The 25,816-nt window shown below is 36.3% G+C and overlaps 1 protein-coding gene across 4 annotated transcripts in view; it reads right to left on the reverse strand.

The window, feature by feature from the left end:
- Positions 1-25,816, reverse strand: part of Cenpc (centromere protein C) — a 52,492-nt gene that overhangs the window by 9,845 nt on the left and 16,831 nt on the right. For 3 of the 4 annotated variants that reach the window (XM_027390978.2, XM_027390977.2, XM_035452724.1), the window contains 9 exons: positions 24,015-24,601; positions 22,241-22,414; positions 21,264-21,546; positions 20,607-20,750; positions 19,118-19,200; positions 10,717-10,773; positions 6,604-6,708; positions 5,575-5,697; positions 4,763-4,858 (listed from right to left, as the gene is read on the reverse strand). In XM_027390978.2, coding sequence (XP_027246779.1) covers positions 4,763-4,858; positions 5,575-5,697; positions 6,604-6,708; positions 10,717-10,773; positions 19,118-19,200; positions 20,607-20,750; positions 21,264-21,546; positions 22,241-22,414; positions 24,015-24,601 — 1,652 coding nt within the window. The remainder of the gene's footprint in view (positions 1-4,762; positions 4,859-5,574; positions 5,698-6,603; positions 6,709-10,716; positions 10,774-19,117; positions 19,201-20,606; positions 20,751-21,263; positions 21,547-22,240; positions 22,415-24,014; positions 24,602-25,816) is intronic. The other variant, XM_035452723.1, reaches the window with a different exon arrangement.

Here is a 25,816-nt window from a genome sequence, read left to right on the forward strand (position 1 = left end):
GGGGATAGAATCCCACACATAATCTCGCCACCATCACCAAATCAAAAACAAACAAGAATGAACAATAAATGGTCATTAATATCCATCAACATTAATGGTCTTAACTCGCCTATAAAAACACACAGATTAGCAGAATAGATAAGAAGACAAAATCCTTCCTTTTGCTGCATACAAGAAACACATCAACTTCAAAGACAGACGGTACCTAAGAATTAAAGGTTGGGGAAAGATTTTCTAATCAAATGGACCCAAGAAACAAGCAGGGGTAGCAATCCTAATATCCAATAAATTGGACTTTAAAATCAATCAAAAGAGATGAAGGTCACTTCCTACTCATCACAGGAGAAATCCATCAGGATGAACTCTCCATTCTCAAGATTTATGCCCCAAATACAAAGGCATCCACGTTTGTAAAAGAAACATTACTAAAACTCAAATCACAAATAAAACCTCACACACTTATAGTGGGAGACTGCAACACCCCACTCTCACCACTGGACAGGAACACCAGACAGAAACTTAACAAAGAAACAAAGGAACTAATAGAAGTTATGGCACAATTGGACTTAACAGACATCTATAGAACATTCCATCCAAATACAAAACAATTTACCTTCTTCTCAGCACCACATGGAACCTTCTCTAAAATCGACCACATACTTATGCAACATAGCAAATCTTATCAGACCACCATGCTTTAAAATTACAATTCAACAACAACATGAATTACAGAAAACCTACAAACTCATGGAAATTAAGTAACACCCAATTGCACAATTCATGGGTCCAGGAAGAAATAAAAAAAGAAATTAAAGATTTCCTAGAATTCAATGAGAATGTGGACACAGCATACCCAAACCTATGGAATACTCTGAAAGCAGTGCTAAGGGAACATTCATAGCACTAAATGCCCACATGAAGAAAGAGAATAATAATCACACTCGAGAATTAACTGCACAAATGAAAGCTTTAGAAAACAAAGAAGCAATACACCTCGGAGGAGTAGACGCCCAGAAATAATCAAATTGAGGGCTGAAATCAATAAAATGGAAACTAGGAGAACAATACAAAGAATCAATATAACGAAGAGTTGGTTCTTTGAGAAAATCAACAAGATAGACAAACCTTTATCCAAACTTACCAAACAACAGAGAGTGAACATGCAAACTAATAAAATCAGGAATGAAAAGGGCAACAAACAACAGACACAGAGGAAATCCAGAGAATCATCAGATCATACTTCAAAAACCTATATTCCTCAAAATTCAAAAATCTAAAGGAAATGGACAACTTTCTGGACAGATTTCACTCACCAAAATTAAATCAAGAACAGATAAGCAACTTAAATAGACCTATAACCCCTAATGAAATAGAAGCAGTCATCAGAAGTCTGCCAACCAAAAAAAGCCCAGGGCCAGATGGCTTCAGTGCAGAATTCTACCAGAAATTCAAAGTACAGCTAATACCAATTCTCTTCAAAGTATTCCACACAATAGAAGCAGAAGGGTCATTGCCAAACTCTTTTTATGAGGCTTCAATAACCTTGATACCCAAGCCACAAAAAGACACAACTAAGAAAGAGAACTGCAGACCAATATCCTTCATGAACATTGATGCAAAAATTCTCAATAAAATACTGGCAAATCATATCCAAGAACACATCAGGGAAATCATCCACCATGATCGTAGGCTTCATCCCAGGGATGCAAGGATCGTTCAACATATGAAAATCCATCAGAGAAATGCAACTCAAAACAACTCTGAGATACCACCTCACACCTGTCAGAATGGCTAAAATCAAAAACACCAATGACAATCTATGCTGGAGAGGATGTGGAGGAAAAGGAACACTCCTCTATTGCTGATGGGAGTGCAAACTTGTAAGACCACTTCGGAAATCAGTATGGCGGTTGCTCAGAAAAATGGGAATCAGTCTACCTCAAGATCCAGCCATTCCTCTCTTGGGCATATACCCAAATAAAGCACTTCATACAACAAGGACATATGTTCAACCATGTTCATAGAAGCATGGTTTGTAATAGCCAGAACCTGGAAGCAACCTAGATGCCCCTCAACAGAAGAATGGATAGAGAAAATGTGGTACATTTACACAATGGAGTACTACTCAGCAGAAAAAAAACAATGGAATCTTGACATTTGCAGGCCAATGGACGGAACTAGAAGAAACCATCCCAAGTGAGGTAACCCAGTCACAAAAAGACAAATATGAGCCCTCATCCAGTGGCTGATGGAATAGAGGCACACACCCATAGATATACACTGAACTGAACTCTGGAACCTAGTTGCAGAGGGAGGAATGAAGATAATAGGGGTCGGTACCAGGCTGGTGAACCCCACAGAAACAGCTGGCCTGAACAAAGGGGCGCACATGGACCCCAGACTGCTGTCTGGGAGACCAGCACAGGACTGATCCAGACCCCGGAATATGGATGTCAATTAGAAAGGCTATGCACTCTAGGGGGCCCCTGGTAGTGGATTAGTATTTTTCCCTGGTTTAGGAAGGGACTTTAAGAGCCTATCCCACATGAAGGGATGAACTCTTGGCCTGTTCACATGGGGGAGGGCCTAGGCCTGGCCCGGGATCATGTGGTGGACTTTGGGGAGCCACCATCAAGGGCCCTACCCTGCCTGGGGAATGAAGGGTGGATGAGGTGGGGGGCAGGTAGGGATTTGGGGGAAGGGTGGGGAGGGAGGGGGAGGGAGAAGGTATTGAAATGTGATGCAATCTTGTTCCCAATTTGAACTAGTAAAAATAATAATAATAATAATAACAAAGAAGAAGATGAAGAAGAAGAAGAAGAAGAAGAAGAAGAAGAAGAAGAAGAAGAAGAAGAAGAAGAAGAAGAAGAAGAAGAAGAAGCAGCAGCTAAAGTGGGAAATACCCTTGAATCAATTGGTACAGGAGACCGCTTCCTGAACATAACTTCAGTGATATAGAGCCAGAAGCATTAATGAATGCATTAAGAGGCTTGGAAAGGTTCGTTGGTATAAAGGAAACCTGAAATGAGAAAGTGACTATTGAGCTATAGCATATATTCTGCTTCTTGTAGAAGATGAAGCCCTAACTGTTACTAAGATATTTAAATACTTCCTACATGTAAATACTGCTTGGTTGGTGTGGTGGTTTGAAAGAGCATGACCCCTTGAAGGGACCAGCTCCCCTTTAGGCAGCCATAACAGCCGAACACGTGCTTGCCATAAATTTGCCTTGGTCACTTGGAGGTCAGATGCCTGCCTTGTGACAAGGAACCCATCAGAAGTTAGTTAGTCACTAGAAAGTCAGATGCCTGCCTGGTGACCAGGAACCAATCAGAAGTTAGCTGGTGGCACTATGCTTTACGGCTCTGGGTGTGCTTTACGGACAAGCGCACAGCAATGACACACAAAGCATAGCAACCACCCTGGGAGGGCCTATGGGCCATAACAACCAGTTGACCAATCAACACAGGGCAAGCCCTCCAAGCCTGGAGGCACACCAATCGTGAGCCTGTGCATACCCATAGAAACTCCCCTTACGCTGCCCTACAAGATCTGTATGCAGTGGGTTCGAGCTGTCTTTTGTAGCCATCCGCCATGGCGGGTGGGTGAAAGACCCGAGCTAACATGGGGTTAGCTCGTTAAATTACAATAAAGCCTCAGGTAGTTTGCAACAAGCTCTCGAATCCGCCTGGTGATTGGGGTGACCGCGAACGTGGCCTGGGACCCCGGATACCTGGATACCTGAGTTTTCCGGGGGTCTAACACCCTAAAGAGAATGGCACTATTAGGAGGTGTGGTCTTGTCGGAGTAGATGTGGTATTGTTGGAGTAGGTGTGGTCTTGTTGGAGGAAATGTGTTACTGTGGAGGCAGGCTTTAAGGTCTCATTTTTGCTCAAGCCATGCCCAGTGAAACAGTCTACTTCCTGTTGCTTGCATATCAACATGTAGCAGCTCCTTCTCCAGCAACATGTCTGCCTGCACACCACCATGTTCCCTGCCATGATGATAATGGACTAAATCTCTGAAACTAAGTCACTACTTCAATTAAATGTTTTCCTTTATAACAGTTGCCATGGTCACAGTATCTCTTCACAGTAACAGAAACCCTAACTAACACAGTTGGTAACTACCCAAGTATTCCTTAGACCCCATACCACTAGAGTTTATTCCCTAGAATTGTGTATGGTTCCCAGAAACTATACATTTAATGTCTGTGTCATATAGCATGAGGCTTCTAGGCTCTTAACATTAAAGCTGATATTTGTATGGCTGATTCGTGCTATTAACAGTCATCTTCACAAAGGTTTCACGTCCCAGATACCACTATTGGTGTCCAAAGTTCAGAAGATAGTATGTGCCCTTGTCCAAATTCTGCTTGGTCACATGGAGTATATCCTGGGGCATACCAGTTAACTTTCCATAATTTCCCATAGAAAGTTCCTCATGAATCTTACCAGTTATAGAAGGCCTACACCTGCTGGAGGAGATAACATACCTGGTAGGTAATAGCACCACTTAAACTCTAGAATTCAGAACACAAACACATGATACTATATTTGACATAAATGCTCATCCATAATTATTTTCATAGAGGCTGTTTACTGGAATAGATTTTAGTGCTGAGAGAGGAGGAGGGGAAAGGAGGAGGGAAAAGGTAAAGGGAGAAAGGGAGAAGAGGAAGGGAGGGAGAAAGAGAAAGCACATATACGTAACCATTCAATAGTTACTGTTAAATTATTTTCAGTATCATTCCGAAGCTTACCCATAGGGATAATCTCCCTTGTTTCTGGGTCCTTTGCCAATGTTGCCTGAAAGGGATCTCCTAGGGGTATATCCAGATTCACCACTAACCTATCCTCTGGAAAACAAATACCAATGAAACAAAATTACTGAATTAATTCCTCTCCATATAAAAAAAAGTCCAATGCAAAATATCATTTGAAGACAAGTTGTAAAGAAAGCTGACAAAGTTTTAGCAACCTCTTCTGATCATATGTTAGTATGCTAATAAAGTTTCAAATTCTAAGACATATGATTTAATATAAAGCCAATGCCCCTGTGAGCCATTATATAAACTTTTCATTTCAACAAAAGACTAAAGATGATTTGCATATTCCCTCAGAACTGCAATCATGACAAAGTTCTGAAAAAGCTCATTAAATGTCTATTGTAACCATATTTTGAGCATGGAAAAGGGTAGAGTCATATGACTAGGGAATGTATTCATAAGGAAATGTTTCATACTATACTTTTTTTTTTTTTTTTTTTTTTGATTTTTCGAGACAGGGTTTCTCTGTGTAGTTTTGGAGCCTATCCTGGCACTCGCTCTGGAAACCAGGCTGGCCTCGAACTCACAGAGATTTACCTGCCTCTGCTTCCCGAGTGCTGGGATTAAAGGCATGTGCCACCAACACCCAGCTATATTTTATACTCTACTATACAGCTATTTTTATAAGAATAAAATTGTCTTACATTCTAAATTGGAGGGCAAAATTAAGTGATTTTTACTGATGAGAATACTATGTCTAAAGTTTTAAGAGATATGAAAGCAAAGTTAATTAGAACGGGGCATACTTTCATGGTTCTCAGGACGGATCCATTTCTTGTTAGCTTTTTTGGTGACTTTGCCCAGGTTTCCTTTAGCCTTTCTTTTGGGTGATACTGGAGCTGGGGATACTATTCCAATCACAATTCTTCCTAAAATTGAACAAAAACGGTAAAAATAACAATCCTGGGGAGTTCAAAAATTAAATATATATTTCCTTTCAAAGTCCCAAGGGAAATGCTGTTACTACATGTTACAGCTGTTAAAGTGACACAAAGGTGAAACAATTCAATTGTATCACTAAAGACTCTAAATCTAGAAACACTGATGAAACAAGACTCAATAACCTAATATTGACTTGAAATCAGTAGTTGTCAATAAAGGGTTAAAAACAAAAAAGAAAATGCTGTAGAAACTAGAAACCAGTTTGAAGGAACAAGTCACATTTAAGAGTCCTTTAAAATAACTACATCCATTTAAATAGGGAAATAACTTTTAACACTTAGTTCCTTGTTAACTCTCTATAAAGAGAATTATATAAATAAGAATAAGAAAGATACCATCTTTATCTGATATTTTCTCGTATTTTAGGCTGAAAGGGCAGTTCACCAGTTTATACTGCTCTTATAAAGGACCAGAGTTCAATTCCCAGCACACATGATGTGTGACTCATAACCATTTTGGTCTCTCCACCTCCAGGGGTATCCAATGATTCTTTGCCCCTGTGCACATCCTCACACCCACCCAATACATATAATTTAAATACAAGTTAAAAATGATTCACTTTACATAGTCAGAAATCTCAGATATTTAAGTGACAGTATCTACAAAGTGACACAGTCAAATAACTAGTTACAAAAAAGGAGAAAAAAACCAACACCTCTAAAATAATAAAATAATAAATTAAAATCCTATATTTAGATGTTTGTATGTGGGGGGTAATGATTAAATGAGGTAATGTATATAAATGTGTAGGATGGTGCCTGTCAATATGATAAAATTAATTAGAGCAATAATTCCTTCATTTATAAGACATCATCATCTAAATGAAGTCTTACCTGATGGCCTTTCTTGATAATCTATCCGTTCCCCTCGCCAATATTCCAGAGGTTTCAAACGTATTCTCTTTGTTCTACGAACATTTGGTGAATTAGACGGCAGTACTGTCAGAAAGTTAAATAAAAATTCAAAGGTGAGCATGGCGTTGGTGGTGCACGCCTTTAATTCCAGCACTCGGGGGGATCTCTCTGAGTTTGAGGCCAGCCTGGTCTACTGAGCGAGTTCCAGGACAGACGAGTTCCAAAACAATACATAGAAACCCTGTCTCAAAAAACCAAAAAAAAAAAAAAAGGTGAGTAATCTTAGTAAAGATACACACCAACACTTAGAACATAATGTTTCAATGATGAGATAAAAATCCCCAAATTTTCAGATGTTTGTGCAAATAAATTAAAGTCCATGGAAAATAAAACCTCTAGATTGGACAAGAAATAAAAATTTGATAATACTCACATGTGAGAATATTAATAGTATTATCTTATCTGATCAATGCTACACTTCATTACTAAACAGAATCTGTTGTTATAATTTGAGATTCTATTAGTTTATGACTCCTGCTAACCTGCAGAACCACTTCTATCAGGGACCCTCAATCACAATACTTAGCTAGGTCCCAGGTGGATGAACTTTATCATCCTTCCTTGCTCTCCATCCTGTCTCTCTAGACCAACATTTAGGCCTGTTGCAGCCTGCCCACCAGAGTAATGCCTCTTAGCCCATTTCCAAGCCCTTGGGAGGACTCTTGATGCAGAGTTCTTCCTCACCACACTTCTCAGCCTTTCCTTTTATCCATTCCTTTGTGACTTCTCACTGACCAATAGAACCAGGGACCCCACAGTCACCACACTTAGCTGGGAATCAGGGACTCCAAATAAACCATGCTTGGCTAGGAACCAGAATGGCCAATAGCAACCAAGACAGAACACCCACCACATAACAAAGAAAAAACGAGGTATCTATGTCAAGAATCACTTCAAAAGTCATTAACTTCAGAAACCTAGATCCCAGGACATAAATAAATAAATAAATAAATAAATAAATAAATAAATAAATAAATAATCAAGACAACAGATGCCTCTTTCAGAAGCTAGCAACCCTAGCAACCCTACAGTAATAGGCCCCAGGGAAAGCATTTAAACAAATATGTTCAAAGACATTAAAGAGGACATGAATAAAGATGATGAAAGCATAAACAATTGAATGAAATAATGAAAACAATTTAAGACATGAAGGTATAATTTGACAAAGAAGAACAACTAAAGAAAACTCAAACAAAAATAAAACTTAACTAAAAAGCTTAGAATGCCGAACAAAATCCTCAGAAGTAAGCCTCACCAATAAATACATGGAAAAGAGAGTCTCAGGTGATGAAGAAAAAAACAGAAGAAATAGCTCAGCCAACGAAAATGTTAAAATCTAAAATACCAAGGCACAAAACATCCAGGAAACACGAGACACTACAAAAAGACCACATATATAGAGGAAAGAGATGAAACCCATGTCAAAGGCATAGAAAACATTTTTAATGAAATCATAGAAGAAAATTTCCCCAATTTAAAGAGAAATACCTATCAAGGTACAAGAAGCATATAGAACACCAAATATGTGGGACCATAAAAGAAATTCAAACTAGAAAACCTAAAAGAAAAGTTCTTGATATATACAACCTACCAAAGTAAAACTGAAATGAAACTATTTAAACAGATACATAACACCAAGTAAAATACAAGTAATAATTAAAAGCCTCACATCCAAATAACAACAAAAGCCACAGAGAAATGGATACAGAATTCTACCATAAACTGAAAGAATGAACACCAATATTCCTCAAGGTAATTAATTCATCCTTCAAAGCCAATATTATTCTGATAACCAAAATTATAGAAAGACCCAACAAAGAAAAGAAAATCTCCTTTATGAATACAGCTGCATAAAGTCTCAACAAAATACTGGCAAACCAAATTCAAGAACACATGAAAAAGAATATCCACTATAACCCAGTATACTATTCATCCCAGAGATGCTGGGATGGTTCAACATATGTAAATCAATAAATGCAGTCTACCACACAAACAGACTGGAAGACAAAAATAACAAGATCATCTCATTACATGAAAAGGAGTTTGACAAACATCTAACATGACAAAAATTGGGGAGATAGTAACAACACAAGGGACATACCTCAACATAATAAAGCCAATTAAAAGCAGGCCCACAGCCAAAATCAACCAAATGGAGAGGAGCCCAAAGCATCTTCACTAAAATCAGGATCAAGACAAGGATGTCCACTCTCCTCATACCTACTCAATATAGAACTTGACATCTTAGAAATAAGAAGATAAAGGGGATACAAATAGGACAGGAAGAAGTCAAAGCATCTTTATTTGTAGATGCTAAGACAGTATACACAAGAGACCCTAAAGATTCTACCAGGAAACTCCTACAGTTGATAAACAATCTTCAGCAAAGTAGCAGAATATAAAAGTAACACACAAAAATCAGTAGCTTTTCTATATACAAATGAAAAAAAGGACTAAGAAAGAAATCAGGAAAAGAGTGCTTTCCACAGTAGCCTCAAAAAAAAGAAAAGAAAAGAAATTGGGGATAATTAACTAGGCAAGTCAAAGACAATGCAAATTTTAAGACATTGAAGAAAGAAACAAGACACCCGAAGATGGAAAGGTCTCCCAAGCTGATGGGTGTGTATAATTAATATGAAAGGGACTATTCTACCAAAAGCAATCTATATTTTCAATGCAGTCTCCCTCAAAATTCTAACACACTCACCAAAACAAACAAACAAACAAAACAAGCTAATGAACAAACAAAAACCCAGGATAGCTAAAAGAATCCTGAATAATAAAAGTTATGGAGCTATCACAATCCCAGACTTAAAGTTGTACTACGTTAATAAACACACCTTGGTATTGGCATAAAAATAGATATATCGATCAAAGGAATCAAACTGAAGATCCAGCCATCACTCCATTCACTTATGGACACCTGATTTTGACAAGCCAAAAAGCACACAATGGGGAAAAGACAGCATCTTTAGCAAATGGTGCTGGTTATACTGGATAGCTACATTTAGAATGAAAATAGATCTATCTCTCTCACCCTGTACAAAATTCAACTCCAAATGTATCAAAGACCTCAATACAAAACCAGATACCCTGAATCTGACAGAGAACAGGGAAATAAACTTGAACTCATTGGCATAGGAAAATACTTTCTGAACAAGACACCAAAAGCATGGGGATTAAGACTATGGTGGTTTAAATGAGAATGCCCTCAAAGGCTCATAATTCTTGAATGTTTGGTTCCCAGTTGGTAAACTGTTTGAAAAGGATTAGGAGATGTGACCTTGTGGGAGTAATTGTGTCACCAGGTATGGGTTTTAGGTTTCAAAAGCCCATGCCAGGCCATCTTTCTCTTTCTCTGCCTACAGAATTTGGATAACAATGTAAGCTCTCAGCTACTGCTCCAGCACCACTCTTGCCTGCCTGCCGCCATGCTCTCCAACACAGTGGAAATGGACTATCCCCCTGTAATAAAGCACTGTAAACAAGCCCCCAAATAAATGCTTCCTTTTATAAATTATTTTGGCATTGGTGTTTCATCACAGCAATAGCACAATAGCTAAGCCAAAGACCAACAATAAATGAGTTCTCATCAAGCTGAAAAGCTTCTATATGGCATAGGACACCATAATTTGAGAACAGTGGTAGTCAATAAAATGGGAAAAAAACTTTTTTACAAATTATGCATCTGACAGAGGGTTCGTATCTAGAATATATTAAGAAATAAACAACTGAACATCAAGAAAACAAATTAACCCAACTTTAAAAATGAGGTATACAACTAAACAGTTCTCAAAAGATGAAACACAAATAGCTGAGAAATTATTTTAAAAAGGGCAAAATCCCTAACAATCGAGGAAATACAAACTGAAATTACTTTGAGATTTCATAATATACTATGAAATTTTGAGAACTAAATATGTAATACAAATCTGGATGAGATTCCCTACTAAAAAAAATTAAGTTATATTTAGAGAGATTCAATAATACCATTTTCTTCAATGGAAATATTGTAAGAATAAAATATTTTACCTAATTTGTGATGTATATTTGTGTCTGGTAGCTCATTAGAAGTACTTATTCTTAAATCTGTAAAATATAAAAGGTAATATTATAAGCAATGCAACAATGCCTACTAATTCTATATTGACTTAAAGTATTATATGATCAGCTTTCACTAAGTATTACAAATAAGATTAAAACCTGAAAATACAATATATACTTTCATTTTTTCATTGAAAAAAATACAAACTAAGAAAAAAACTGCAAAACAACTCTTTAAACTTTGATACAATAAGCATATTTAAAGAGCACAACCATTAAAATTAATAAAAAAACAAACATTCTCTATTATTCATGAATGGCAAATAAGCCACTTAGCAAATTAAAATGCATGGCATAATGGTTAGTAAATAATATGTAATGTTACCTACAATATACCCACAACTTTCTTCTTAAAGTTCTAATAATAAAATCACTCCAGGTTCTCAATTTAGCAATATGCTAAAACACCAAAAGATTTCTTTGTCATCAATTTTTTTCCTGTCATATACACAAGTGATCTTTATTAAGAATTAGTCCAATATTGTGCAGGGGCCCAAATTGTACCCTGAACCCACATTCCCAATCCCAAGATCTAGCCACAATCCAACATTCAGTGCCTAGGCCTATTCTGTTGCTCCCCCACCCCTAGTCCCATGTGCTATTCAACTTCCAGGCTAGGGCTAGGATGCACATATTGTGTACTACCCCAGCATCATCCATGTCCCTAATACTTTTCAACCCACCCACACCATATCCAACTTCCACATGCTATGCTCTGTCCCAGACTCTTGTGTTCACATAAGACACAGACAAGTGAAAGAAGTCCACATACCCACAAAATAAAAATATGGAAAATCAAAACAGTATGTTACCTCTCAAACCACAAGCCCTACAGAGGAGTTCTCAAAAGAAAATTATTTAGATGAACTCCAGGGCACATAGTTCAAAAGAACGGCAAAGAATTCAAGGAATTTAAAGAAGAAACAGCTCAATGAACTTAAAGAAAATAAATGCCTAAGTGATGCCCAATAAAACAGAAACATGAGGCTGACAAAAATGATGAAGACATCCCAGAATTCAAACATTAAATTCAATAAAGAGATGTATACTGAAGAGGACTCAAAATGAAATGAAGACGAGTTTAAAAAAAAAAAAAAAAAACAACTTAATAACCCAGCAAGAAAACTTAGGAGAAATCTTTACCAGTAGAATGAATCAAACAGAAAATAGAATTATCAGAACTCAAAGATAAAGTAGAAGAATTAGACCACACAAGCAAATATGAAAAAAATAATAAAAAGAAAACTACAGGAAGGGAACATGCAGAAATTGTCGGACACTATGAAAAGACAAATTATAGGCATATATGAGGAATAAATATCCCAAGTCAATGGAATAGACCAGATCTTTAACAAGATAATAAAACAAAATGTCCTAAGAAACTAAGAAAAAACATACCCATATAGATACATAGCTAAAACACTAAGTATGCAGAACAGAGAATATTTAAAGCTCCATGAGAATAAATACAGTTAAATAAAAAAAAAAAATACACATAAAGAAAACACATCAGGGCTGGAGAGGTCCTGAGTTCAATTCCCAGTAACCACATGGTGGCTCACAACCATCTGTTATGTATACATAATAAATAAATAAATTCTTTGAAAAAAAAGAAAGAAAACACATCAGAGTGAGTGCTGACTTCTCAATGGAAATCGAACAGCAGAAGAACTACAAGTCTTAAGAGATCGTGAGTGACAAAGTAGACTATAGCACCCAACAAAACTAGCAGCCATAGTATAAGAAGAAAAATGTTCCATAATATAAAAAGGCTAAAAGAATCCATGTCCATCAAACCAGCTCTAAAGAGAATACTGGAAGCAACACTTCTATTTCTAAACAGAGAGATATGCATAATTAAGAGACTATAAAAAAACAAAACAAATAGAAGTATAATTACTGAAATACAAACTACAACTAGAAACAGCAACAGAGAAGGAAAAAAAAAACAAAGAATGAAATCACCACAAACCTTTTAACAACAACTATTTATGGTATTTATGGTCTCAACTCTACAATCGAAAGACAGGCTGGCTGACTGGACTATGAAACAAACCCCAGCTTTCTGCTTTCTACATGAAACTCTACAGTCTTCAGGAACTAAATCAAAATGAAACCGTGGGACACATTGAAAGCAGACCTACAAGGGAAATTTATAAGTGCTCACATTTTGAAATAAAAAAGAGCACAAATAGCTTAATGATACAACTCAAACCAGAATAAATCAAGTCTATGGCAAGAAACAATATAAATAACAGCTGAAAATAATGAAATAGAAGCAATGAAAACAATACAAAGAATTAACAAATATAGGAGCTGGAACTCTGAGGAAATAACATTCACAGACTCCAGACCAAACTAGCCAAAAAAAAGAGAGTACCCAAATTAACAAAATCAGAAATGAACAAGGAAACATAACAGACACCAAAGATATTAGGAATATTATAAGTGAATACTTTAAAAAAAATACTCCATTAAGTTGGAAAATCTAAAATAAATGGACAAATTTCTACATTTATCCAAATTACGAGGGAAAGGGAATTATGAAATTATATTTCATCTTTTTTAAATGGCAAAAAAAAAAGCCTTAGCAAGTTTCGTTTCCTTCTTGAATTTCTGCTGGCCAGAGTGATTTGGTATACTAATTGAACACACAAAAATTACTTTATGTAATAATGTGGTTACATCCAAAATCCTAACAAGATATGTAAATTTTATTAGGGGATCAAACTTTGGGGAGAAGACAATAATACTATCAACTACCCAAGATTGCCATGCTTTCAGGAAACCTAAGACAGCCACATGAAAAGGCCATACAAGGGAAAGATTCTGAAACAGCTCTGTGTTCTGTCTATCCAAGATAGGTGCCAAACACAGAAGTGAGGAACTCATTTTGAATATCTAGTTCAATTAAACTTGCAGAAATTGCAGGTAAGTAGTTCATATCTAACTATTAAATCATAAACGTATCCTCCTAAGAAATGCCTAGACAAATCAAGTCTATTACCAGAAATATGTAAAATAAATCAATAGCTATATTAAGTTACTGAGGTTTGAGGTAACAATGAAGCAATAAATGGTTGGAATACTTCATATTCATGAGCTCCTTATGTTGACTGTAATATATACATTTTCCTAAAAAGTTGGTCCAAACTTTCAGAAAACAAAATATTGTTTAAAACTACTAAATCAGCTGGGTGTTGGTGGTGCACGCCTTTAATCCCAATGCTCAGGAGGCAGAGGCAGGCAGATCTCTGTGAGTTAGAGACCAGCCTGGTCTACAGAGCAAGTGCTAGGCCAGGCTCCAAAGCTAGAGAAACCCTGTCTCAAAAAACCAAAAAAACAAACAAACAAAAAAATCTTACTAAATCAAATATAGAATTTTTTGAAGGAACTTTAGTGTCCATAAAACTGAATTGCCCTGTACTAAATAAATATGTGGAGATGAAAAGCAGATGAGTGTTTGCCCAGGCCTGAGAGGAAAAGAGAAGGTGGCTGGTTAAGGATATGGCATTGGAACAAGGCCAGTGACAATGATAAAATATTCTAAAATCAACTGCAATGATGACTACATACCATTGACTTATAAGTTAATTATGACATGTGAAGTTTACCTTTAAAAATTAAACTGTTATCACCTCTACTCCAATCCAATTCCCCATGTAATCGGCATGTAAGTAGATACCTTAATCTTTGCTAAAAAATTTCCCACAGCAGTGAGCCTTGAAGGCATCTGGTAGATAGATAATTGAATGCATTGATAATAATGGGAATGAGGTTTCTTACTATTTGAGAAAGAGCTTATACAATCAGAAAAGATAAAGTCTATATTATTCTGGAATTGAAGGTGTTGATGTAAATCTGTGGCTTCTAGATATAAACATATATAGTAGTTGTGTTGGACACAGGTTAGGGTCATCTGGGAGGAAGGAATCTGAATCAAGAAAATGCCTACATAGGCTTGGTCTGTGGGCAAATCTGCAGAGCATTTTCTTGATTAATATGGGAGGGCCTCTGCATTAGCTCCTGCCTCTAGGTTTCTGTCCTATTTGAGTTCCTATCCTAACTTCCCTCTGAGATGAACTATGATGTGGAACTATATGCTGAAATATACTTTTTCCTCCCCAAGTTGCTATTGTGTTTTATCGCAACAGCAAAAACCTAACATAGATGATAACTGCTATATATAATCAGTCTCAGAGTCTCAGTCACTCTCCTTCCCTACTGTGTGTGTGTGTGTGTGTGTGTGTGTGTGTGTGTGTGTGTGTGTGTGTGTGTGTGTGTATGTTTATTCTATCCCATTCAGAAAAGAAAAAAAAAAAAAAAAAAAAAAAAAAAACACTGGTCTTGGACTCTAAATGCCATGGGCCACCAAATGAATCAGACGTTTTCAGAGAAACAATTGATTCCAGAATTAAAAGCACATTTATGGAACAACTTATGTCCCCCAACTCCCAATGACAGAAATGACAGATTCATGACAAAAGAAGGAACCAGCTAATATAACAGTAAATGATGAGCTCTATCACTATTTGAGTATTAGAATAAATGATAGGTAAATGTTAAAACACCACAGAGTAAAAACTAAATATTTTTCAAAGATGATGCATTAAATTTAAAAAGTAACAATTCGGTCTTCTGTTTCTAAGATATTTTTACTTCTCTAACAAAGTTTAAATAAGAGGCCGAGAAGATGGCCATGTAGATAAAGTATCAGCTATGTAAGTATCAGGACATGAGTTTGGATTCTCATCACCCACCTAAAAGTTATTTACTGATCAAAGGCATTGGGGGACATAGTGCACAGGTATACCCCCAGACCTTGCTGGCCAACCAGTCTAACCAAATGAGCAAGCTTCCAATTTAATAAAAAATAAAATAAAAAGCCTGTCTCAAAAACATGTAGAAATAGAAGAAGCTATTCCAGCATCAACCTGATCTGTACATATGCATCCACAGCTGCATAGATCACACATACAGAAGTGCACACACAAGAGAGAAGGAAGATGATGAGAGAGGAGGGGGAAACGGAGGTGTAATGAGATATTCACCACCACCACCATCCCCACCTATAGTGTTGACCACTCCCATTTGGTTGTAGTCACAGGTGTAGACATGTCCGGTTAAAAAGACTGAATTGGGGTTGGGAAGCCCCTTCTTCGGGTCTTGGAGAGCATCTGGGTGGCAGAGTCTGCATGCTTAGAGCGGGAGCCCACAACTGTCATTTGTTTCCTGTGTAAGTTATTTTTAATAAAGTCCACTTCATCTTACTGGTCAAGCATCCTGATTTCTAAGCACAATATCTGGTGCCCAATGTGAGGCTCAACCCCATGACCCTGAAATTAAGAGTCTCATGCTCTACCGAACTTTGGATAACTGTCCAGGCAGCAAGATGTCTCTGTCAATTCTAGAGTTTATATACTATCCTTCTGTGGTCTTTGATGGAGTTGAAGACAGATAGTTATGGTTATGGTTTCATTAGTTATGATAATAGTTAAGTTACATATAAAACTTTAGACTCACAAAGACAGATGATAGAATATTTTCTTTAAATCTTGCTAAATGTTAATGGACTAAATACTGTAAACTATAGTTCTTACTTGATAACTGTTTGCTATATGTAATTTTACTATGTTAAAGTTGAAACCCTTCTTTTTATTAGACAGAAAGGAGGAGATGATGGGGAATGTTCTTCTATGCATATGTCTGCCTTATTGGTTGATGAATAAAACACTGATTGGCCAGGCAGGATGATAAGTAGAACTAGGATATGAGGAGGATTCTGGGAAGTATAGGCAGAGAGGAGTCATCATGAGATCCCAGGAAGTGACATAGCTGGGCAGAATCAGAATATAAGCAAGGACAAACAGGAAATCGCGCTCTTCTCTTCTCTGTGGACAAGCTGAACAGTTGACATGTAGGACGCCAGAGGAGTAACAGGTCTCTGGACGTTTCTCCAGTAACACCATGTGGAAATACATTGATTAGTAGTTATAGATTAATAATTAAGAAGCCAGGCCAGCGGCCAACAGCTTTATGATTAATATAATGTCTGCATGCTTCTTTGGGGGCAGAGAGGGGAGGGGAGGGAGGGGAGGAAAGGGGAGGATAGGGGAGGGGAGGGGAGGGGAGGGTTCTCTAGGATGCATGATCCTACATTCAATCCCCAGAACTCCCTTGGGAATTAAAAAATACAGCAAAAACATAAGAACAGGGCTGAAAATAATATAAGAACAGGGCTGAAAAAGAGTTTGAGGCCAGCCTGGTCTCCAGATCAAGTGCCAGGATAGGCTCTAAAGCGACACAGAGAAACCCTGTCTCAGAAAAACCAAAAAAAAAAAAAAAAAAAAAAAAGAACTGGGCTGGAGAGATGGCTCAGTGTTTCAAGGCACTAGTGGCTCTTCCTGAGATCCTAAATTTATTTCCTAGTACCATGAGGCAGCACACAGCCAGCTGTAACTGTAGTCCCACATAATTCTCATAGAATCTGATGCTCTCTTCTGGTCTGCAGGCATATATGCACACAAAACACTCATCTATATAAAACACATAAACAAATAAATTAAACAAAAAGAAACAGAAACAACAGTCTGCCAGTTCTAGTGATGTAGGACTGCAATTTCACCTACTCCAGAGCCAAAGAGTCAGGCTGCAAGGTCAACAAGGTGATGTTAAGGATATAGATCCATGGTAAAGTGCTTGCCCAGCATGCACAGGGCTTTGAGTTCATTCCTTAGCACTATTAAAAAAGAGAGGGAAGGAGGGGATTAAAGTAAAATTCATAAGATTGTTAGATTAAAATAAGTAAATAAATGCATTTACTTGTATCAAGAAAATTTAGTCAAAGCAGGCTACAGTGTACCAACAGGTATATATACAACAAAGACGCAGAATAGAAGGGGAAACCAACAGACATACTGCTGCAGTGAACATTCACTTCACTTCTACTAGTACTTAACAGATTGCTAGTCAAAAAGGATACAAACTACCACAATAATATCAGGCTTACCATGTCCAAATCTAAGATTCTGTTTCCCCTGCCTCCCCCAAATATCTGTTCCTCCTTTTGTCTCCAATTGGGGTAATAACAATGCTATTTTCTCAGATGCTTAGGCCAACAACCTTAAAGTTATTTCCAGTACCTTTTATTTCCCACATCTAATCCAGTCATCAAGAACTCCTCTTGACTCTGCCTTCCAAAATTTACTATCAATAAAAAGAAACCAACAACAAAAATACCCAAGCTTCTTAGACTAGAAGCTAATACTAATTGGAAGCAATACCAGAATTTTATACATGAGTGAACTGAAGTTACAAACACTGAATTTTTGTATTCGAGACAAGAGCTAATAAGGAGCAGAAGCAGATGTACTCCAAGGGCTAGACAGCAAGATCTTCTCTATGTCCTCCTTTACTAATTCCCCGGTAACAGAAAAATCTTTATAAATAAGAATAAATTACAAGAGGCTGGAGATAACCTAGGCATTAAGACCATTTATTGCTCCTGCAGTGGACCAGGGCTTGGTACCCACAATAGGTTACAACCATCTATAACTCCAGTTCTAGGGGATCTAATGCCCTCTTCTGACCTCAAAAGACACCAGGCACATATGTGGTACACAGACATACATGCAAACAAAACACTTATAAAATAAATACAGCTAAAAATCTTAATACTTTAAAAAATATATTTTAAAATAAAGAATTATTACAATAATACTATCTAAGAAACCTATTGAATCACATCAAAATTGTACTCAGGCAAATTCACTGCTTCTTCACCAAATAAAAGTAAAGAATATAGAAAGATTTAAATTTTAAAAAGAAATATATAAATCCAGAGATAGGAAAAAAGAAAACAAGAACCAGTGAATTAGGGGGGAAAAAGGTAGTATAATTTTATATTCAAAAAATGTATAAATCTCTATTGAGACATGAATTTTCAAAATTATTTAAAATAAAGGAAAACACTATAATGAACCCAATATACTGAACACCTACTATCAGTAACCATCAATATACAGTTAGTGTTGCTTTAAGTATTTCTTTATCAGTTTAGCAGATTTATTTATTTATTCTGTTGCATATGAGAACAGATAAAATCATTTCTCTCAGTCTACTGTGGTAGCTTCTAGGGAACTGAACTCTGGCTGTCATGCTTGGTAACAAGTGCCTTTACCCATCTGGACCATTTCAATAATTTCCAACTATAAAGCAGTGATCTCAGAAATAGATCCACATTTACTATTACTGAAAATTTAAATAAATACAGAATACCTTACTTTACATTCATAGTTAGAAACCAAGATAACAGAAAATAGTAACTTACCCAAACTCTCCTGTTCCTTTTCATCACTCACTCCAAAATTATTGCTTCCAGATAATACACAATCCTTGAACCTGGAAGGTCCACTTAAGAACAAAACAAACCATAAAATTTGTGCTTTTATAATATAAATCCTTATGTATCTAAATTTCATGATCATGTCTTAAAACTGCCATCAGTTTCTTTCTTATGAAACTAAAAGTGATGCAACAGATCATCAAGAATGTATTTCCAGCTGGGCATTGGTGGCCTTTAATCCCAGCACTTGGGAGGCAGAGGCAGGCGGATCTCTATAAGTTCGAGGCCAGCCTGGTCTCCAGAGTGAGTGTCAGGATAGGCTCCAAAGCTACACAGAGAAACCCTGTCTTGAAAAACCAAAAAAAAAAAAATGTATTTCCATGTAGCAGAAAGCAAGGACCATGCTTTGATCCCATTATTGAGTCAAATTTGATAAATACAAATTTATATTCAAGAGAGAGAGAGAGAGAGAGAGAGAGAGAGAGAGAGGTAGCTCAGACCCTGTACCTTCTTATTGTAGCCTAAACTGGTCTAGAATTTGCAACCCACCTGCCTTGACCTCTTGAGTGTTAGGATTATAGGCATGAACTACTAAGCACAGCTAAAATGTTTTAAATTAATTCATGGATCAGTTATGAATTTAGTCAAGTCCAATAGCAACATTCTTTCACACAAATAAGAGAAACCAGCAAGCATATCCTAATTTTAAAAGAAACCATCTACAAAAAATGAAATTGAGCATGTAGTCCAAAAATCATCATAGCTGACTTAAACTATGGTAGTCCCAGGTTCCTTTCCTCCTCCAAGTCCTAATTATAATCTCTCAAACAGTAAAGAACCTATAGTCCTCCCTCAATGGCCAAGGTTTACTCTAATTTACTAGTCTTGCATTTTTAAAGGTTTTAACAGTTCATAATTAATACAATCAGGTTAATCTTACTTGTTCAGTGTTAGTGGATGTTTTAACAATACATCCACAAATTCTGTGACAATCTTTTCAAAAGACAAAGTCTCATATTCTTTTTCCTAAGTGTGGTATGGAATTGTGATGACTTGTGTCTGATGAACAGAAAACCATAAAAGTGAGTGGAGAACTCCAGAGGTTAAGTAATTAAAAGGCATTTGATTTTCCTTATGGTCACTTTTTTTCTCTCAGATCATTTCCTTTGTAGGAAATGAACTGCCACATGACAAGAAACAAAGGTTGATCACCAAAAGACAGCAAAGAATTACAACCTTCAATCAACAGTCACGTAAGCCATAAATGGATCCTCTAGTTGTATTCAAGTCATCAAAGGGATACAAAGAGAAAGACCCTCCCTACCCAAAACAGCCAGCTAAGCCTTGCCCCCCAAAACTATAATGTAATACACATCTACAAACCAATAACAAAAATAAATTCTATTTGTGAGTAACATAGAAATGAACACTAGTATAGTGAGTGACTTCTATTTTCACTACACGATATACACACCTTTCTTCCCAAATTGAATTTTTAGGCTCTCCTGAACCTGAATTAGACTCCATTGATCTAGTTGTATATTTCCCAGTATGAGATTTTAAATGAATATTCTGTGAAGTCATAATACTGCTTTGATGCTTAGAGCCTCCTGTAGGTCTACAAAAAAAAAAAAAAAGTTAAAATTATCTTTCAAAAGTTCTTTTAGAAACAATATACAAATGTTTATACAAGTAATATAAAATTAGCAATAGATAACAAGTATCAGACCTTAATATTTACAGCTAGGTTCACAAAGGTATTTTAAGTCTACCAAGACTCCCAATTCAAAAATAAGTAAATAAATAAATAAACAAACAAACAAACAAACTGTACAAACCTGGCCTGAGAATAATAGAAAAGAGATGCTGAGTGACATTAGCTCTAACAGTCCATGACATATACTAGGCAACTAAATACCCATCATTCCCAATTTTACAATGAGGAAACAAGTTCAGTGTGGTACTGTACACCTAGGTGTCATCTAGCTAAGTGCACAGCCCAGATTTAATACCAGTTTTGACCAAGTCCTTTATGTTTATTCTCACTATGAATACTGAATAACACAGATAAACTACTAAAATCTCAATGAGGGAAGAAAAACAGCTATATTGTAAATACAACAGAAATTACCCAGAAATATTAAGACTTCTCTTCAGAGTTAGGTCTGCCTCGTTGTTTTCCAATGGCTTACTCTGGTTTCCAGAAATTTCATCATGACTACTAACACTTTCTCTAGAACCCTTAACGTTTAAAGACTTCTGTACTCTTGAGCTGTTCTCTGTCTTCTGTCTTTTTGATGGAAGAGGCTTTTTCCCAGCATTCTTAGATAACTGATTTTTCTTAGTCCGTTTTTTTCTATTGCGATGCACCACTAACGATTCATTTGCTCTTGAAGAACTTCTATCAACAGAACCTGAAAAGATTCAATGGCAATTTAAAATTAGAATGTCTCTTCAAATGATCTGGTTCATTGAAATATCAATGTCATTATATTTACATAGAAATATACATACCAATTTCATAAGCTAATTCTGTTTTCACATAAAAATTCTTGTATTTGAATTGTATTTACAGGACATGTACTAGACTTTTTAAATCCATCACAAACTTCCTTAACAATCTTTTCTCAGGCTCTGCTCATTACTCACCTGACTGTCTGTAAAGTGCTGTCAACTTAACAGAATCTAAATCTCCTAGGAGATGGGCCTCTAGGTATGCCTACAAAGAGGCTATGTGGATTGTGTTAACTAAGGCGAGAAGATCCACCTACACCCATGTGAGTGGCACCATAGCATCTTGTACTAAAATAGTACTCAAGTCTATCTATTATTTCATGAATTATTTTATCTATGCTGTCTTCCCTCATATAACATAAACCTTCTTAACTAAAAGAGCTTTGACTTTGGATATGTTTGTCCATAGCACATGCCTCCACAAAGAACACTGTATAACTTTATACTTCATAACTGTCAACATTTCTGTTGATGAACCTATTTAACTTTGTCTTTATAAATTTTTTCTATATAATGGGAATAAGTCACAAATAACCCCATAGAGAGTGATTGTAGGGACCTTTCAAAGAAGATGATTTAAATTAAAATACTTACCTTTCTCTGGTTTTACCAGCCACCACTCAGATGGATGCTGAGAAACTCTATGACTTCTCCTGACACTCACAGACACTTCTTCAGGCACAAATGTATTCCTGGATTCACCAGAAAAACATTTCTTTCCGGATTTTTTCCTATCTTTTGGGGTGCTATGCTGGTTTTTCTTGTTTTCTAATGTAAAGAAAACCCATAAAAACTATTCAAAATAACAGTTTTCTGAAGTTCACAACATATTTTAAATAAATAAAACTCAATTACAAAAAACATCTGAAGTTTTATCTCATGGGTGACTTTCACATCTATTTCTTTAAAAAGCCATGTGTTTTCAATTGGCTGATTTTCTGTCAATTACAAGTAAATGCTTCACACTGCTCGTCATAAACTAAAAGAGAAATATGTGTGTATGTGCATGCAGGCACATGCATACAGGTGCACATGTATGGAAAAAAGAGGAAACCTTAAATGTCATCTCTTCTTATTTATTTTTATTTTGTTTCATTTTATTGAGAGAGCTACTACCTAGAACTCACCAGTTAGGCTATGCTGACCAGCCACCAAGCCCCAAGGATTTGTCTATCTCTGCCTCCCCTGTACTGGTATTACAAAGGTATGAAACCACGCCGGGCGTTGGTGGCGCACGCCTTTAATCCCAGCACTCGGGAGGCAGAGGCAGGCGGATCTCTGTGAGTTCGAGGCCAGCCTGGTCTCCAGAGCGAGTGCCAGGATAGGCTCCAAAGCTACACAGAGAAACCCTGTCTCGAAAAACAAAAAAAAAAAAAAAAAAAAAAAAAGAAACCACAACAGCTATATTTTTCTAACTTGGGTTTTGGGAATCAAAATCAGGTCACTCTGCTTGAAAGACAAGCACTGAGCTATCTCCCTAGTCTGAGTATCTTTTGAAAGACAAAACATTGTTTCTTTGTACTTACCACTACACAAAAATAAAACAGGTAATTACTGCCTTCCCTTTTAATTGTCTTGAAATCTAATTTTGGAAGAAGAAATTAGTATGACTAAACAATAAACCTTGAAATGAGATTACTTTTGATTAGCCCTATTAGCTCAAACATATATCCTTAAAATTTGGGATCAAATAGAACTTGGGATGATATCTGGAGAAGTAAGAAATCAGTGACAGAAGAAATGAAACATTGTTAACTTTGATGACAGAGAAGGTCCATCAGTTTAGGATTATGGGTAGTTCAAAAGGATAGAAAAAGTAAGAAGGGACCTATTACAGACACATGAGAAATAGAGCTAAACAAAAATGTTGTTTAAGCTACTAAATGCGTGGTAGTCGATAACAAAAATGGAAATTCACAATCAGTGTAGCAACACATCAAACCATTATTTATTAACCAGTCCTTACTCAAAAATATTTATAGATAAAAAAAAAAAATCTATGGCAATACTGGGTAGAGACTTATTTTCTGTTCTTCTTTCATCCCATATATACACACATATGCATCTGTCAATCTACATACCTCTCCCAAAAAATATAATGTTAGCATGGGAAATAGTTTCATTAACTTGTTTATAGTCTTTCACTTTCTCCATGTGTGTTTCTGCCTTAGGATCTATTTAAGTCATTTTTTTAAAAAGTGACTCTGCACTGAACTAAACCTGGAGAAATTCTCAAAAAGAACACCAAAAAGTCTTGTGAATCTTTGTAGGCAACTTTCCTTTGCCTATCTCCCAAAGCTAAGGAAGAAAATAACTACTATAAAATAATGCAAGAGTACTCACACTCTGAATTAATATAAACACTTACCAATAGGGGGCATCTGTTTCTTGGGAGTAGGCTCATTTCTCGAATCTTCACAGTCTTTCTTAGTTCTTTTTGAATTTACTTGTAACTTGTCTTGGCCAATATTTGACATATTCCTCTTTCCCTTTTTACCCTGTCCCACATTAAGCTTCTCTTCAACTACATTAGGCTTTGATACTCTTCTCTGCTTCTGTCTTACAGTCCTTTTGCATCCAGATGTTTTTTTGGCATTCTCAGAATGCATTTTATTTTCTGTAGATCTACAATCACTTTCTAATTCATCTGTACAACTAGTCCCGAGGATGTTTTCAACAGGGGGTTGAGATTTCCCTATTGAGGGAGATTTCTGAGGCTGTGAATCACTTATCACAGTTGTAGGTTTTTCTCTTAACTTCTTATCTTCAGGAGTTACAATGTTTTCAGAGGATGGCAAGTTGTGTCTCAGATGTCTGCCTTTTCTTGGTATTGTCACCAAAGGTTGACTGGCAAAATTTCTATCCGACTCATCAATAATAAATTCATCTTCTAATAATTTCGCTTCATTTGGAGGAGATGAAAGAGGAAGTGCTGCTGTATGCCTAACAATGGAACTGAAACAAAACATTATTTTAATAGTTAAAGTAACTAACGTTTCATCTTTGTTTAGTGAATAAAATAATCTATACAGGAAATAAAATCACATGTCTCCTCAATTTTCTCTTAATCCTTCCCTCCAATTTTATAATACTAAAATCACAGGAATTTAAAGCTGGGCATCTATTTTGATGCCCCTCAATCAATACACATGCTAAAACCTTGAAATTCACAACTGTATAATTATAAGCCAAACATATTTACTTACAATAGAAAGTGCATGCCATATCTATATAAGTTTGATTAAAATATTTGTACAGATATCTGCATTTGTATAGATTCTTCATATCAAAATTATTAATAATAGTACATATAATAAACCATCATATCTAACACTTTAAGAGAACAATAATAGCTGATTTTAAATGGCTTCTTACCCTTTTTATATCTGACATAATTCCATTCATAATAGCACCAAATACAAAGATGTTAAGTGAAGAAATATAATAATTATTCAAATAAATGAACTATGATACACAAAACTTCATAAGTTCTAACATCTCATGCTTATTTTCACACATATTTCAGGATTATAATAATGGCTCAGAATTAAGTTGACTTAGGATACCACAGACACAAGATATCCAGTGCTATGAAAACAGGGAAAGATGATTCTTATTACAAAGGAGACAATGCCACACAATCTGTTGTCGTGAGGTCAAATAATGTTATACTGTTACAGCCCTCTTTCCCCACACAGCTAACCCTAAGTTGTTTAGTAAGAAAGCATTATCATACTTGCATATACTCAGTTATAAAAGAATTATAAAATCACTAAAATATTCATAGAACGTATCTGTACATCTTAGACAATTCACACATTTAGTGATTGCTCTGTGTTTTCTGTTTGTATTATGGGTTTTGTTTTTGTCAATTTGGCATAAGCTACTGTTATCTAATAGGAAAACACAATTGGAAAAAAAAATGTCTCCATAAGATTGGCAAATGGAGCATTTCCTTAATAAGTGATTGATATGTAGGAAGGCCCAGTCCCTTAGGAGCAGTACCACTCCTAGGCAGGTAGTTCTGGATAGTCTAAGAAGCAGGCTAAGCAAGCCATCAGGGAGCAAACTAGGAAGCAGCACTTCTTCATGGTCAGTCTTACCCAGCTGTGAATCCTGAGTTACAATAATGGCTTCATAACAGGTTCAGTGGTACAATCATGGCATGAA

This window comes from Cricetulus griseus (assembly GCF_003668045.3).
Source record: "Cricetulus griseus strain 17A/GY chromosome 1 unlocalized genomic scaffold, alternate assembly CriGri-PICRH-1.0 chr1_1, whole genome shotgun sequence".
Classification (NCBI taxonomy): Eukaryota; Metazoa; Chordata; class Mammalia; order Rodentia; family Cricetidae; genus Cricetulus; species Cricetulus griseus.